The 16,647-nt window shown below is 47.2% G+C and overlaps 1 protein-coding gene and 1 long non-coding RNA gene across 3 annotated transcripts in view; one reads left to right on the top strand and one right to left on the bottom strand.

The window, feature by feature from the left end:
• LOC121831484 (uncharacterized) overlaps window positions 1–15,073 on the top strand; it is a 31,888-nt gene extending 16,815 nt beyond the window's left edge. Inside the window, exons 3-5 of the long non-coding RNA XR_006074961.2 lie at window positions 4,070–4,129; window positions 12,531–12,634; window positions 14,880–15,073. This is a non-coding gene — a long non-coding RNA (uncharacterized LOC121831484). The remainder of the gene's footprint in view (window positions 1–4,069; window positions 4,130–12,530; window positions 12,635–14,879) is intronic.
• Scnn1g (sodium channel epithelial 1 subunit gamma) overlaps window positions 3,140–16,647 on the bottom strand; it is a 34,426-nt gene continuing 20,918 nt past the window's right edge. For both annotated transcript variants that reach the window (XM_006980336.4, XM_076551645.1), the window contains exons 7-13: window positions 10,367–10,465; window positions 8,423–8,540; window positions 7,618–7,696; window positions 7,478–7,535; window positions 7,216–7,277; window positions 4,772–4,847; window positions 3,140–4,446 (exon numbers count right to left, since the gene is read on the bottom strand). In XM_006980336.4, the coding sequence (XP_006980398.1) occupies window positions 4,066–4,446; window positions 4,772–4,847; window positions 7,216–7,277; window positions 7,478–7,535; window positions 7,618–7,696; window positions 8,423–8,540; window positions 10,367–10,465 (873 nt within the window). In that variant the 3' untranslated portion in view covers window positions 3,140–4,065. The remainder of the gene's footprint in view (window positions 4,447–4,771; window positions 4,848–7,215; window positions 7,278–7,477; window positions 7,536–7,617; window positions 7,697–8,422; window positions 8,541–10,366; window positions 10,466–16,647) is intronic.

Here is a 16,647-nt window from a genome sequence, read left to right as displayed (position 1 = left end):
CTCTGGTATCCCCCTTTCCTTTTGATGGCTTGTCTTCCCCATCTCATCTTTTTATCCACTTTTCTCCAGTCCCAAGGACCACTTCCTAGATTCCTGACCTTTGCCCACTTGCCAGCCTAAAGCCTAAAGATTTGACAGTTAGAGGCAAGATCACCACATGAGATGGACATAAGGTGTTTGTCTATGTGAGCACAGATCACCACACTCAATCTGGTAGTTTTTCAGTTCCATTCATTGTCCTACCAATTTCACCTTTCTTTATGGCTTAGTAAAATTCCATTGTATATATGTACCACATCTCCAGTATTGACTCATCCATTTTGGACCCTGTCTCAAAAATTAGAAGGAAAGCAGCTGAGGAAATCACTTGGCCATCAGACAAAGCAATCAATAGCATCGAAGTGCTAAAGGCCACGTTCACGAGCCTGGGATTTGGTTTTTGCACAGCTGAAAATGGAATAGTTTGTTTATTCTGTGAGTCAACGCCACATGGTATTCCAGAGTGCTAGGTCAAGGGCATGCTGTGTAAGACTTGGCAGCACCGTACCTATTCTTGATGGATGGAGGAATGAATAAGTGGGGAACTGGTAGAGAAAGGACGGTGGGTGGCAGGTGTGGCAGTGAAGCCCTCCTGCCATTAAACATCCTCACCCTAGAGCGAGTTCATAAACCCGGCCAAGGTGAGGGGGAAACATCTAAGTGGGAACTCCCATATGCCACGTTTATCCCGTGGAGACATCCTCTTGGAGGACCCTGGAGTAGGGATGAGAAGGAGCTTTGGGGGCAGGAAGCCTTATGTTGCTTTGCCCTTTGTTCTGGAAACTTCCAGAGCTGCTGCTGCTGCTGCTTTTCTTCTGACTGAGGATATGACCATTTTCCTCCCTGGTGACCCAGTCTACACTTGACCGCCATGTCATTCATACGTCTCATGTCTGACTCCATTCTCTCTCCTGAGTTTCAATCTCAGACAAACTTGGATCTTAAAAAAATTTTTTTTTGGAGCCGGGCAGTGGTGGTGCACACCTTTAATCCCAGTACTTGGGAGGCAGAGTCAGGCAGATATCTGTGAGTTTGAGGCCAACCTGGTCTACAGAGCAAGTTCCAAGACAATCAGGGTGGTTACACAGAGAAAAACCTGTCTCAAACAAACAAACAAACAAACAAACAAAAACATTTAAAAGTTGTTCTTTTTGAGACACGGTCTCATATGTCCCAGGCTGACCTTGAATTTACTGTGTAGCTGAGTGTGGCAAGGGCTATAAGTAAATGTCTCCATACCTGGCTTAAACAGTGCTAGGAATTGAACTCAGAGATTCTTGCGTGCTAGACAAGTGCTCTACCAACTGAGCTATAGTCCCAGCCTGGAAAAACATAAGTCTTTATCTAATATCACCCTTTGGGGTGCAGGTTCCCGGGGAGTCTCTGAATCATTAAGAAATGCTCCATGGGCCACGGGGTTATCCTCATCCTTGTCTTGACATAAGAAGTTCTCTGAACCTAAAGCCAGAGGACCAGTGACAGTTTCCTCCTGGGCAGACAAGCCTGGCCTCTGGGGGAAGCTGCTGAGTGAAAGGCACTTTTCAGGGTGCCCACAGGCTCTATTATTGGGTGGGGCTCATGAATTACCAGCTGTGTGGTTAGAGGATAATTCTGGGTGCTTCAAAGAGTACCCAAGGGGCTAGCAGTACAGAAGTTGATGTGTTTGAGACACTTCACAGAATCCCTAGCAAACAATAAGATCTGGAAAACTATGCCATTCTTACTGCTCTTTTTAAAAAATTTACATGTATTTCTTTGCTTTGCATGGGCACACATGCTGTGGTGTATATGTGGAGGTCAGACCAAACTTGAGCAAGTTTTTTTTCTCTCCTTCCACATGTGTGTTCCAGGGATTAAACTCAGGTCATTTAGCTTGGCAGCAAGCTCCTTTACCCACTGAGCCACTTTGCCAGCCCAGTTATTATTGTCCTTATAAGCTTTATACAATTAAGTGTCAACACTGTGTTCAGTCCTATCTCAATCTGAGTACAAAGAGGTAAGACTTTATTCCTGTTTTCATAAAGTTCGTGATCTAACGAGAGACGCGGATGGATGAAAACTTGCACCAGGGGGTGGAAGGTTCGTAGTGTTAAAAGAAGGGTGAATGGAAGAGGAGAAAAGGCAGCATTGCAGGAGTCAAGCAGCCGTGGAGACGGCTGGAGTCGGGAGCTGTGCCCGCCCATCCACTAGAGGACAATTGAGCCAGATGCTGTCGGTCTCACCTTTGACACACCCAGCAGCAACTTCAGCCTTGCTGGAAGTGTTCCTGCTAGTGACAGCATGCCAGGGCCGGCCAGTTCCACGCCTCTGAGGACACAGTCCCCAGCTCTCCTTTAAGGGGTGCCCAAGTGAGCATCTGGTGCGTGTTCCCTGTCAGTACCAGTTGTAGCCACCAGGAGCCCAGCCAGGCTTATGCCCTTAATGCTTGGCTGCATCAGCCCACTGTCCCAGGAGCGTGCCATGTCAACCAGAGTCACGTAGGCTGGTGTTTGTCATGCCCTAGGATGATTTTTGTAAGTGCTTAGCACAGCTCCCAGTGTACCACATCTGTTAGCCGACCCCCGAGAACTAGTGGAAATACTATGTGGGGCAGAGGTGGTGACTATAGGTACAGGCATGGGATGGGGTGGGACCTGTGTCCTGGGCTCATGCGGGGTCCCCACAGCCTCTTTCATGAAGACCCTGGACTCCACCAGTCTCTGTCCCTGTGTGTCAGTGAGTCCCCAAATACAGGTCTTTCTGATCTGTGTACAAAGGACCCTCTTCTAGTCTAGGTCCTGGGCGCTAAGCCTCCTCCTCTTTCCACCACAAGTGACATCAGCTTCATACTTAATGCATATAGGGATGGCATTCAGGATAGGGGAATGAGAGTGTACATGCCAGCAAGTCAGACTGCTTGGGTTCAAATCCCAGCTCTGCAACTTTCTGGCTATGTCATCTTGAACAATTAACTTGCTCTAGTTTCTATACTTCCTTAATGGACCAATCCAGGAGTCAGTAAACTATTTCCAGAAAAGGCCAATGTTGATTACTCAGCTGTGTTAATTCAGCTTGCATATAGCATCCATGAACAAAGTATAAATAAATTGGCAGGGCAGTGTATCAATAAAACTTTATTTATAGACACTAACATTTGAATCTCATATAATTTTCATGAGTCACAAAATATTCTCTTTTTTATATATATCTATATATTAGCTATGTGTACATAAAAAATTATAAACACATATATACATCACACACATACATACACACACACTCATACACACACATATTCTCAGTTCAAAGACAAAATAAAGGATTGGGCCTGTAGGCTGGTGTTTGTTATGCCCTAGGGTGATTTATGTAAGTGCTTAGCACAGCTCCCAGCATACCATTCTTGAGTTGAGATTATGGGAATACCATTTGGCAGGAGTGTCTGGCTATGCCCTTTAACTGGCCCTTCTCTACTACCCCACCCTGCTCCCAGAGTGGGGACATCCTGCCACACCCTTTGGCCTCTCTCTACTGTGCCCTCTCCAAATATGCTCCCAGGCCCTGGGCCAACTGTCTGTCTGAGGGCACAGAGTACACCTTGTCCCAGTGTCAATGACTTAGGTCAGCGACCAACAGTTGGGATCCAAGGATGGTACTAATTTCTTTTGTCACACGCATCAGGCAGTGGCTGGCCAGCCTTGCTACTCAAGATCACATGCTTGGGCTGCAGCGTAGGCCAGGGATATTGCAGGTGAACTCCTGAGCTCAGCACGCTTCTCTCAGGATCCTGTGAAGAGCTCACCGTTGGCCCAGGCCATTGCTGTTGGCTCTTCTGCTCAGAAGTGCCAAGTCCAGGTTGCAGGGTATAGCTCATCCTGGAAGTTAGGAGTGTTGGGGCAGGGCCCATCAGATCCTTCTGTGGGTTCCCAGACCATGTCCTGTTCACAGCAGGCTGTTAGTCATGTTTCAAAAGCCCAAAGCAAGGAAAGGAGGGCCTGTCTGTGTCAGGAGGAGAGTCTCCTTTGACTATGATTGTTCTCTGATTCTGTCTCAGGACTCATTGGTCAACTGAGTGTCCGTGAGCTGGGAGGAAAAAGCACTGTCCAAGCGTAAGGTATTGTATCTGGGGGGTGGCGTGCCGGGCACTATGGCCTCCGGAGCTGGAGGCAGGCGCATAGCAGAGGTGAAAGTGGGCAGGTCATCGTCTGTATCCAGAGCTGGATTATCCTGGCCCTGATGGCTGGAGCGAGTCTCAGGGGAGGGAGGTGCCCGCCTCCGGGCCCACCAATCCTTGGCTTTCTGCCACTGGTGGCGGGCAATAATAGAGAAAAAGTCAATAAAGAAGACTTCGATGATTTCGATGACACAGACGACTGAGCAGCTCATCCACAGACCCAGTTGTCCACCAAAGTTGGACAGGAGCATCTCAATCTGCAAGGAAGACCAAGCAACTTAAAGGCCAAGAGTAGTGGCACATGCCTGCAATCCAGCACTCGGGGAGCAGAGGGAAGGATGATTGCCAGTTCAAAGCCAGTCTGGGCTACTTAGTCAGACCCTATCTCAAAAGGGGGATTGGAGGGCTTTTCCCAGTTGGCCTCCCTGTCTCCTGTCACTCTGCACTTCTTCTCTAAGGCTTAATTGCCCTCTGGCAGCCGTCCTACATCAGGTCAGTCCCCCTCAAGCTGACTGTTCCCCTAGACCAGGTAGATAGGCATATTGATGGGCCCGGGACATGTTGGATAAACAGACTACTCACACTGTTGGCTGGGCTCTCCATGATGGATCTTTGGTTCAGGTCTTTGTAGAATATCAGGAGCTTGGCCAGGTCAGTCCTGTAGAAATTCCAACAGGTGGGACTTAGGTGGCTGGAAAGCCCTGGCTTCCTGACAAATGGCAGCCCCTCAGCCTGGCTATCTTCTTCCTCCTGTCCAAGCCCCTATCATGGCCTGTCCTCTGAACTCCCTCAGGCTGTTAGAACCTAGTCCCCAGGTCTCTTTCTATACCTCAGAATGCATTTCCAATTTGGGCCTAGTTCTCAGGCCATCCATTCACTGAAAAAACAAAAGAACTGTTTCTCAACCTCTGGACGTTCCAGTTCACCCAGCCACCCTCGCATTAGATTTTGACATTGGTAATTGTTTGACTGCAGTCTCAGACTCCTATAGGAAACTGGTCAGTGGTGCAGGTGAGAGAGGCAGGCAGGCTAAGGTAATAGTGATGATGAGTGTAATAGCATCTAGCATCTATTAGGCATTCTGATGTAGCCAGACACTGTTGGAAGACCCTTGAGTGAATGAATGCAATTCTCTCAATGTCTCTCTGAGGTAGGGGGCTGTGTTTTAATCATCCCTCTACCATACCAGTGTGGAAATTGAGATACAGATTGGGTTCATTCACTGCATAGCTGACTGTTGAGTGAGCTGGTTCAAAGCCAGACCCATTTGGCTTCAAGGTCATGCCCTTAACTACCATTCTAAACTTGTCCTGATAGGACAATGGAACTGGAAAGTTCATGCTCAAAGTTTACATGTTACATAACCATTTCATTTGACACAAGAATGGAAGTTACATGTTCATAGAACATTTAATCTTTCAGGAATAGCTGAAAAGAATGGACTGCTTTATTGGGCTAGGTTTGGCTAGGGGGTCACTGGTCTGAACAGTTGTTTGCAAAATGCTCAGTCTCGCTCTATTTGCTGTTGTTGTTTCTTTATTTGTTATATTTATTTGAGACAGAGTCTTAAGGTGTAACCCTAAGGTTGCCTTGAACTCTCAATCCTCCTGCCTTGGCTTCAAAATTTGGGGATTACTGATGAACTAATTCTATCTCTGTCTTTTCACTGCAAAGCCCATGTGGAGGCGGGGGCAGAGAGCATGCTTGGTCACCTGGATGCCCCCATTTCCCCTTAAAACTCACACACCTCCTGATCCTTAATGGGGTGCTCTGGATTGGAGACCAGATTGGCTTTTACTGGGGAAGACCCTATGCTGGGACATAGTAATGGCCAGAAGTATGCATTTACATTTCCTGGGTCGCAAAGGTGAGTGTAGTCTCTCCCATATTTTCTTCCACCTGCTGAGATTCCTGATCCCTGGCCTAGATAATTTTTGCCAAAAGTATCTCAGAAATGAATTTCTTTGTGAACAATATAAGTAGGATGAGAAGATAGAATACTAAAAGGACTATTTTGTAAGTCAGGATACACCAGCAAGTCACAAAGCAAGTTTACTGGACTATGGTAGTATCTACTACACAACTGAATAGATTAGGCAAAGTTGGGCATGCTGGTTCATGGCTGCAATCCCAGTACTTGGTATGTGGAGACAGGAAGATTAGGAGTTCAAGGTCATTCTTAGCTACATAGTGAGTTTGAGACCAACTTGGGCTATATAAGATCTTGTCTAAAAAAAAAAAAATTTAAAAGAAAAGAAAAAAATATGAAGAAATATCAGAATATATTGAAAGGCATATCAAAATGTTTGCCAGTTGAGATGGTATAGGTACTAACCAATCAGACTGGTGTATAGTAACCAGTTAGGATGGAAACTCACCCTCCCTCCATGTCTGTTGGTTCTGAATCTATATGTTCAACCAACCATGGAGGGGGATTTTTGAGAGGAAAAATAGTTACATTTGGATTGCACATGCACAGACTTGTTCAGTGCCAGGTTCCCTGAACAACCTAATATGATAGCTATTTCCATAGGATTTACATCACATTGGGTACCACAAGGAATCTAGAGATGACTAAAATGGATGAGAGGATGTGGTAGGTCATATGCAAACGTGAACCATTTCACATACAGGACTTGGGCATTCAGAGGGTCTGGTATTCATGGGGGGAGTCCTGGAACAGATCCCCCGAGGGTATGGAAAGACAACTGTAAACAATTGGTTTGGCTAGAGCATCGTGTGCCAACTGAAAACCAGCCCAAGGGCTTTGTACATCATAAGGAAATACTGTTGCATGCTTTATTTCAGTTATGGACTCAATGGGCCACAATGCAAAATGTATTTCATATGGTGGATTATGGTCAAACAAAAGTCTGAGCAGGGCCTGGTTCATGATAGGAGCTCAGTAAATATTTGTTGACTAAATGATTGAACGGACGGAAAGGTGAGGGCTTGGCAATGAGGAAGCAAGGGCCCAGAGCCTGTGGCGGACAGAGGCAGAGGGAACTGGGTGGAGGCAAACTTACTTGTTGAGCTTTTTGTTTATTTGCTGGCCTTGGTCCCAGGTGAGAACATTCAGCAACCATTTCTGTGATGGAGAAAGAAAGAATGGGCCTAAGGCTACCCACTGCCCTCTTCCTCAGCCACACACACTCCCTTTGCCTGGCTTTGGCAGTTTAGGTCTACCCACCTGGGAACTACGCCCCTCCCTGCCATAGTAGAATAGTTGAGGACACCAAGGGCTCTGGGGGTCGGGGGTGGGGGAGGAGACGTCGGAATAGAGCTTACCTCGGAAGCCTCAGATGGCCACTGTGCCAAGCTGGTCGTCAGTGTCCATTCCTTAAAGCTTAGGGGGGAAGGGCATAGGGTGAACACGGGCTGCTGGCCTAGCACAGCCCTGCCTGCCCTGTCCCTCCAGATCTACGCACCTGCACGCTTGCTTGCACACTGATTGGCAGCCCAGCTCCTCTCGAACAAAGGCCTGGTACAGCTGGTAGTAGCAATACACTGGGGGACAGGGTAAAAGGCAGTATGAGCTTTGGGGCACAGCAGCCTTCCCAGGGTTACCTGTGGAGCCCCCACCATCTCGTGCCAGCTATTTATTTCTGCACCTTTTACAAATGCTGTCTTTTTGGGGGATAGGGGGAACCAATGTGATGTCAGGAAATTGTATCTTTTTCTGGTTAAAGACATGAGTTGGGAGCTGGGCTTGGTGGCACACGCCTTTAATCCCAGCACTGGGGAGGCAGAGGCAAGCAGATCTCTGAGTTTGAGGCCTGCCTGGTCTACAAAGTGAGTTCCAGGACAGCCAGGGCTACACAGAGAAAGTCTGTCTCAAAACAAACAAACAAACAAACAAACAAAACAACAAAGACCTGAGTTGGGGGTTAGGCAACCCCTTGGGTCCAGTTCTGTGACTTCTTTCCTGTGGGTCCTCAGGTAATTGACTTAATCTTTTTGAACCTGTATTCCCTGTCCTGTGCAAAAGTACTATCAACAATGCCTTTTAGAATTGACTATGTGGGCAAGCTATTGGCACAGGCTGGGACATGGCATTTAGTCCATGATTGAAAAGCATAATCCAAGCCAGGCTTGGTGATAGAAAGCGCCCTTAACACCCTCTTCAGGCAAAAGGCAATCAGGACAGGAGCTCAAGAGATGACAGGCCAGCCCACAGAGGGCCAAGCTGATTCCCCTCCCGGGATGCGCAAGTCTGGAGGTGGGATCACTCACTCCAGTTGGGATGTTGCTGGTAGTTGCAATAATTGGCTGCTGGAGGCAGAGGCTGGCTGTACTGGGCACAGCCACATTTTTCCACCATCTTCGTCTGGAAGCATGAATAAAGGCAGATCTGAAAGAGAATACCCAAGAATGTTCTCAACCTCCTTGCAGGTGGAGGTCAAGAACTCCCTGTCTGCATATCTTACATTCCAAAGCCTTTTCCTATCATACTGGGCCATATCACATACACATAAAATTAAAGAAAACAAAATGGTTAAAAAAAAATGTAAAGATCAAGTTTTTCTCAGGAAGCCCAGCATGGAATTCTCTCGCTTTCGTCAGAAGAGAGCCAAGAGGTGGAGCAAACACACCTCTTTACTCACAAAGAGGGATGGCTAGCCTGAGACATCTGCTTACAAGAGTTCATGCTACAATCAAATGGACTTTAGACAACCCCTAAAAGTGAGTTCATTAGAAAGATGCCCTGGGTAATGTTTAGTGATAAGTTACTGAGGACAAATGTTTTAATATATTCATGTATTTCATGCTCACCACAATCTTGTGGAGTAATTCTGTACTTAACTCAAAAATGAAAAAAGACACAGTCGTGATCTGAGTCATTTGCCTGAGGTCACACAGAAGGTAGATATCAAAACTGACATTTGGGCCAGGTGTGGTGGTACACACCTAAAATCCCAGTACTCAGAAAGCAGAGAGGCAAGGGCATAGCAACTTGGGGGGCCAGCCCGAGCTACATAGTAAGTTCAAGGCCATCTTGGGGTACATAATAGGACCCTGTCTTGGAAAAAAAAAACCTGGGATTTAAACCTGAATAGCTTGGCTTTGAAGCCCCTACCCTACACGAGAAGCTTCCTGGACAGTGTGGTCGTAATCCTGAGAGGTCCAATGTAGAGGACTTAGAATTGACTAGTGGACTGTCAGGACCGTGCTTCTCACTGTTGATTGGCAGCTGCTCCCGTTTCCCCTTTCACGTCAGTGTCAGCACTCCCCTGATATAAGATAGCCTGGAACCTCATTTGCCATGTAGACCAGGTTAGCCACCTGGGAGCTTCCAGGGACCCATCTGACTCTACCCCACACCTTGCCATTGCTAGGGTTCCAGGCACATGCCTGGCTTTTCAAGTGGATTCCGAGAGTCTGAACCCAGGTCCTCGTGCTTTCTTGAGGCAAGCGCTTTACTGTCTCCGCCATCTCCTAGCCCCCCACCCCCACCTCAGGCCTTTATATCCCGCCAAGATGATCTCTAGCATCCCACTAGGAGGCCAACCTCAGAGTTCCAGCCTGTGAGAGGAGGTGTCAGGGTCCACCACTCATTGCATTTAAGGCTTGAAAACTGCGATGCCTACAGGGCCAGTGATAGATATCATATGCTATGGGGGTCAGATCTGTCTTCCCACATCATCACGTCTTTTTTTTTTTTTTTTTTTTAAGAGAAGCTAGAAATAGGGATTTTCTTGCAGCATTTCCTGAATTTTAATGCCATTCTGGCTAGAGCAATCAGCGTGTGACTTGGAGGAGACCAAGAGCTGCTAATTAGCTCACCCTGATCCGGCACAATTCTGTGACTGTCAAGGGGATAGACTTGCCCAAGTCATGCGGCACACATGTATCTGGAAGCCAAACTTTTGACCCCTCAGCCAGCGTCTCCTGCTGAAGCTTTCCCTCCCGTCCATCCTTTGCCAAGGCCATTTAGCAAGTAGACTTGTCTGCCTTGTACATTGTGTTCCACACAAACCTTAGTAAGTCAATTAAGCTCTGGTTACAGAGGACCGAAGAAGACTGGAATCAGCTGGCATCATTTGTACTTGAGGTCTTTGGACCAACCCCAGATATCCTCACCCTAGTTCCTGGTCCCAGGCACACCTCAGCTTAGATATAACTTCATCTTTTGGATCCAGGCCATGACCCAGAGATGAGGGCCCTGCCACACCATACCTGGAGGGAGTAGGCAGCGTTGTAGATATTCGTGATGGGCACGTCACTGCCGTCCTCAGTGCACTGGCTGTAGGGTTCGCTCAGCTTGAAGGATTCTGTCTGCAATTACAAGAGCACACAGTCATCTCTGCCTTCCTAGGGACTCAGATGAGAGGGCCCCTCTGAAGCTGAGGAATCATTTAGTTACTCACCTAAGTGTGTCAAGTACCTAGTAGTTGTCTGGTGCCATTGAAGACACCGTGAAATCCACACTGAGAAAGGTTGATAAGTGTGCTGCTCTCAGTGAGCAGGTATTCTGGAAGGGTGTACAGCCAGTGGCCAATACGATACCTTACCTTAGCAGCTTATGAGTCAATCAATGGGATAGGGCTGGGGAGGATGGCTCAGTGGGTAAAGTGTTTGGCACATATGTGTGAAGACTGGAGTTTAGATCTGCAGAACCCACATAAAGCTGGACACAGTAGACCTGTGTCTGTTATCCTAGCACCCTGACAGGGAAATGGGAGGTAGACAGAAGACTCCCTGGAAGCGTAAGACCCAGCCAGCCTGGGATATGACAAACCCCTGACGTGTCTTTGACCTCTACATATGTCCTGTGTCACACACATTTTTCTTAAATGAGATTAATTTTGTATAATGATCAGGGACACTGGATAGAAAGGCACAGGAGGATGAGACAGTCAGTCTTCCAGAGCAGTTAGGAAGGGCCCTTTGGTAGAGGCAAAGACCAAAATGAAGAGCAAAATGCATACGCCTTTATGATTAGGTCACGGTCATTTGAATCCTGATTTATAAACTCTCACACGCACATCTAGCGCCATATGCCTTACCCGTCCAGGCTCCAGAAAAACTGTAAAATTTACTTCTCAACAAGATAAAGAAGGGTTTGTTTGCCCCTCAGATATGGGCCTGCTTAATGGTGAAATGAAATAACTTGCCACTTAGTTGCTATAAAAGAACGTTTACCCCTTCTGAGTGGACTGGGCTCTCTCTGGAACATTACTTGCTTTTGCGAGGTATTTCAATACATTCTCTTTCTCTGCTTTATGTCTTGGAAAATTCTGGGCCTACAAGAATTAGTTTTAAATATCAACTTGCCACAACTTAACATCATCAGAGAAGAGAATCTCAACCGAGTAATTAATTGTCTTTATCAGGTTGGTCTGTGGGTGTGAGTGTGGGAGGGTGGAGTCTTGATTATTGCTTGAAGTAGGAACACTTACCCTGAATGCAGGTGGCACGGTTCCCTGGCTGGGCCCTTGGAGAGTGTAAGAGTAGAGAGGGATATCTGAGTAGCAAGCAAGCAGGCAGCATGGGTGCATTGTTTTGCTCTGCTCTTGACTGAATGTGATGTGACCAGTGCTTGGGATCCCTCATTTCTCGGAAGTGATGGACTGTAACTTAGAGTTATGATCCAAACAAACCTTTTCCTCCACTAACAGCTTCTGCTCAAGGTGAGGTTTTTGTTTGTTTTGTCTGTTTCTTTGTTGTTTGTTTTATCACAGCAACTGACTGAGATGAGGACCAGGACCATGTCACCCGCTTTCCCTACATGGCTTCACAAAGCACCTTTGTAGCACAGATCCTAATTGGTCTTTATAAAAACCCGAGCCAGATATTGGGGTAAATGCTGAAAGACTGAGAGACAGAGGAACAAGCCACAGCCACCTCTCACCTCACCAACTCCTCAGCCAAAAAAGGGACCAAACTCCTTTCTCCTCCTGCCTTATGTTCCTTTCTCTGCCCAGCCATATCACTTCCTGTCTCAACCTCCCTAGTGCTGGGATTAAAGGTATGTGTGCCTCCCAAGTACTGGGAGCAAAGGCATGAGATCCCTAGTGCTGGAATTATAGGTGTGTGCCAACACTGCCTGGACTCTGGCTAACTAGTGGCTGGCTTTGCCTCTGATCTTCAGGCAAGTTTTATTTGTTAGAGCATACACAAAATACCGCCATACACCTTTTTGTGTTGACTCAAAATACAATGGTAAAAGGGAGCTGGCCTTGTGGAGAACTGGGGGGAGAGTGCCAGGCACAGGGAGCAGCAGAGATGGAAGTAGAAGGGGTCATTGTGCCTGGAATCTGGCAAAAGAGAGAAATCTTGGGGCTGGGAATGTAGCTCAGTGGTAGAGCTCTTATCTAGTCTGTGTGACTTCAATTCCCAGCACAGGGGCCAGGAAGAAAGATCTCTGGAAACAAATCAGAGAAGGAATTAAGCCAAAACCACCCTGTGCACCTACTGAGAAACCTGAATTCGGCTTCCAGAATGGTCAGGAGCCATCTGTTTATCTGCTGGGAGGGGACCCGGAACGTTAGAAGTGTGGGGCTGTGAGATGCCTCAGGGTCCAGGCCCTTCAGCAGGGCCCATTTTCTTTCCTTCTGGTTCTGGATGTTGACTTTCTTAGAAGAATCAAGGGAAACAGAATAATAGCCTGATCATAGGAGGAGGGACAGCATCACTACTCAAAGTTCAAAGCCCTCTCCATCCACGTACAGCAGCTCACCACGTTTGCCCCCAGCTCACTATCTGTCAAAGCAAAGAAACAATCCAGACACGACAAAGAAAGAAAAAACAAAAAAACAAATGAACAATAATAAACAATTAAGGATGGGGAGGGATAACATCTCTTAAGAGGAGCAAAACCTAAAGAGAAATCGTAGCCCGCCTAGAGTGAGGGTCTGAGGTCTGCTCACATGTGAGAACACATGTGTGCACCGTACACCCATGCACATTGTTGTTGTAGCTCAGGGCTAGAGAGGCATAGGATGGCATGTTTCTAAAAGAAAGGTTGACAACTGGGCATCACAAAGAACGAGGAGGCTCCACACAGATAGAAACAGGCCAGAAGCACGTGGAAAGGCTACTTTCTCTCTCTCTCTCTCTCTCTGTTTGTGTTGTAATTCATCTGCTGGTCCATTAGTCTCCCCCAATTAACTGCAAGTTCCCGAAGGGCAATTGGCCGTGCTGACTTTGAAACTCTGGAACAACAGAAGCAAGCAAAAAAAGGGGGAAGTGGCTGCTTCGTCCTGCGGGATAGACAGACAGACAGACAGACAGACAAGGCAGCCTTAACTTGGTTGTCTAGCCTGTTCTTTTAACTAATATCGCTAATAAGAAATGAGCTTGTTTCCAGTCCGTGCAGAATCAATAGACTTACAGCTGAACAGCAGATCCACTTAGAGATTCTCGTGTCTGCCAAGGCTGGGCTGGGAAGTAAGATGCAGAGAAGCCAAGCTGTAGCTCTCTCCCCATGGACACCTCTATTCCTTGTCACCTTCTGGACTGTTCTGAGCTGCAAGCTCCCTAGGAATCTTGCAGCCCAGGATCCTGTTGACATGGCCACAAGAGCCAGAATCTGCCACAGGCTCTACTTGCCTGCTGCAGCAAGAACACCACCCGGCATCCAGGTTAGAGGGGTCTGTGTGCTTCGGTGAGCCGAGGAACATCAGCAAAGGTGGCTGGGACTCTGGCGGTCCACGGGTACTCAAAAAGCATAGAAGTCATAGACTCCAAATGATGTCTCAGGACCCAGTGGTCTGTGTTTGCAATGATGCTTGTTCCATAGGAGCCTTGGGTAGTTCAGAGCTTTCTCCTCACTCACTCCTGGTAGGTGGAGGATTTTCCTCCAGAGACTCAGCTGGAAGAACTTTGCCAGGATGCTTTCCAGCCCTGCCACACCTCCAATTCTGATTCATACTGACCAATCCTGAGATTCTATTCTGTGGCGAAAGTCAAGCTCCTGGCTTCCCCAGGTAAAGGTCTCTAGAAAGAACCCAGGCTGCTCAAGGTGGAGCTGTGTTTCTTGCTGCCAACGTCAAAACTGTGCAACAACCACATCCTGTCTCAGGGCCACTACAGGGCTGAGCAGTAAGCAAACTGGTCTCCCAGCTCACCCAGAGCAATACTGCAATCGATTTCCACTGTGCCTATTTCAGGGTGAGACTTTCGGGAATGGAAGATTTTCCCTATTGCAGAAAGGATGCCCTCACTCGGCCTAGCTCCAGAGGATGTAACTGAGACGGTGCCATTGGCTGCCCATAGAAGCAGAATCCAGGACCCAACCCTGACTATCTTATCTGACTATGCACCAAGGTGGTAGGATTCTGAGCCCTCCTAAGGGGCCCCTTCTGCAGCAACCACATTATGGCCAATGGCCAATTGTTCCTTCCCAAGAGGCGGTGACAGGCTCACTAGCTATGCAGCCAGAAATGGGGAGGAGGGGCACAGAGTTGTAATAAGTCGGAATCCAGATCCCAGCAGTGCTACCTCAGATTGGAAGACTTGACCTCCCTAAGCTTCAGTGTTTTCTGAGAACGATTTACAATATGCTCACGGTAAGTCTCTTACCTGCAAGGTGTAGATAATTTTGATGGTCAGCCTGACAGTATTTTGAATCATCTAGAAAACACATCTCTGGGTACATTTGTGAGGATATTTCCAGAGAAATGTTTAACTGAGGAGAAAAGAATATGGCCACACTACTCACTAGCTTCATCCCTGTGTCTCCTGACAGAAGATGAAATGTGACCAGCCACTCCCACTGCCCTTCCTGCCTCACCATGATGAGCTGCATCCTCAAACTGGGAGACACAATAAGCCCTTTTATCCTTAAGTTGCTTTCACCGGGTATTTTGTCATGGCAAGGAGAAAAGTAAGGAAGATATCAAGTTAATTCATTGAACGTCTAATAAACATGGACTTTCTAATAAAACAAGGTATGGTGAGATCTTGCTTAACCCTCTCTTCTCTGAGGATGAAGACAGCACCTCCCTCACAATGCATTGCACAGGCTTCTAGGGAGGGAAAACAGTAAGCCTGCCCTGGTGTGGTAGCACGTGACATCATCACAGGTTGGCAATTCTCAGCTAGAGAAATGGGGACTGTCAATGGGGAACTCCTGCCTTCCTGTCCCCTACCCATCACTTCTCTTTCTTTTAGTTTGGAGACAAGGTCTCACTATGTAGTCCAGGATGGCCTAGAACTTGTAACCCTCCTGCTTCGGCCTTTTGAGTTTTGCAATTACAGATGTGTGTCTCCCTACCTGATGACTCAAGCTGTAGCTTTCCTAGCTCTCAGCACTTTTTGGTTGTAAACTGAATTGTTTATTTTCTTATTTTACTCTGAAGGGTTTTTGTACCGGTGCCAAGCTCTGTTCTGTGATGGAAAATGTATTTGTTCTGAGATTTTTCCCTCTTTAAAAATGGAACACTTGCCAGGTGGTGCTGGTATGTGCCTTTAATCCCAGCACTTAGGAGGCAGAGGCAGGTGGATCTCTGTGAGTTCGAGGCCAGCTTGGCCTATGGGGTGAGTTCCAGGATAGCCAGGGCTGTTACATGAAGAAACCCTGTCTGGAAAAAAACCAAACAAATCCAACACTGGGAAGGAGTGAGGCTATAGTTCCATTAATAGAGTGTTTACACGGAGCTGGGGTCCATCCCTGACAACACATAAGCCAGGCATGACAGGACATCCACTCGAGGGACAGAGGCAGGATGATCAGAAGTGCATGAGACTGTGCTACACAGAGAAACGCTGTCTCGAAAAGCCAAACACACACACACACACACACACACACACACACACACACACACACACACAAAAAAAAAAAAAACAAACCCGAAACCACTTGGGTAAAAAATCTTGCGGCAATATTCTCACATATGGCCGCTGAAAGAAAGTGCCATGGTTCCAGAGCTCCTCTTTATTCTCTGCCTCTGCTAATTGTTGTGAGGACTCATTGAACTTAATGCTAAGAAAGTGCTTAGCACAGAACTTCCCCACAAAGGTCAGTTTTAACTACTAGAGTGTGTGCACAGTCTATATGTGACTCATTCTCTCCTCATACAGCAGCACAAGGGACTGTGTCCCCAAAGCTGACCTCCAGCCAAAACCTTTCTGCTGAGATGTAATTGGCCACTGGAAACCTCTGCCTAGGTGGTCCACAAATATCTTAAACATACTACGTCTGTGGGAGTTTGCAAAATTTAGCCAAGTCCTGCCATCTCATAAGGAAATAAAGTTTGCTTTTCACCAGTTGAAGCTGGGTAGGTCACGTGACTCACGCTTTGGCCGATGAGAGCCGGATACAAGTAGATACTTGAAAAGTGCTTGCACATCAGAACTAGCCTTCTCTTGCTGACCTTGGAGCTGTGTCACCAATGTGAACATGTCCAAGCCAGTCAGCTGCTGAGGTGAGGCCAAAGGGCGGAGACACCAGGAGGCCCAGCAGACCTTACATGCCACAAGCAGCACTGAGGTTGAGGTCAACACAGTCTGTTCTG

The sequence above is a fragment of the Peromyscus maniculatus genome, chromosome 1 (genome assembly GCF_049852395.1).
Source record: "Peromyscus maniculatus bairdii isolate BWxNUB_F1_BW_parent chromosome 1, HU_Pman_BW_mat_3.1, whole genome shotgun sequence".
Taxonomy (NCBI): domain Eukaryota; kingdom Metazoa; phylum Chordata; class Mammalia; order Rodentia; family Cricetidae; genus Peromyscus; species Peromyscus maniculatus.
This window is presented reverse-complemented; position numbering and strand designations above follow the sequence as displayed.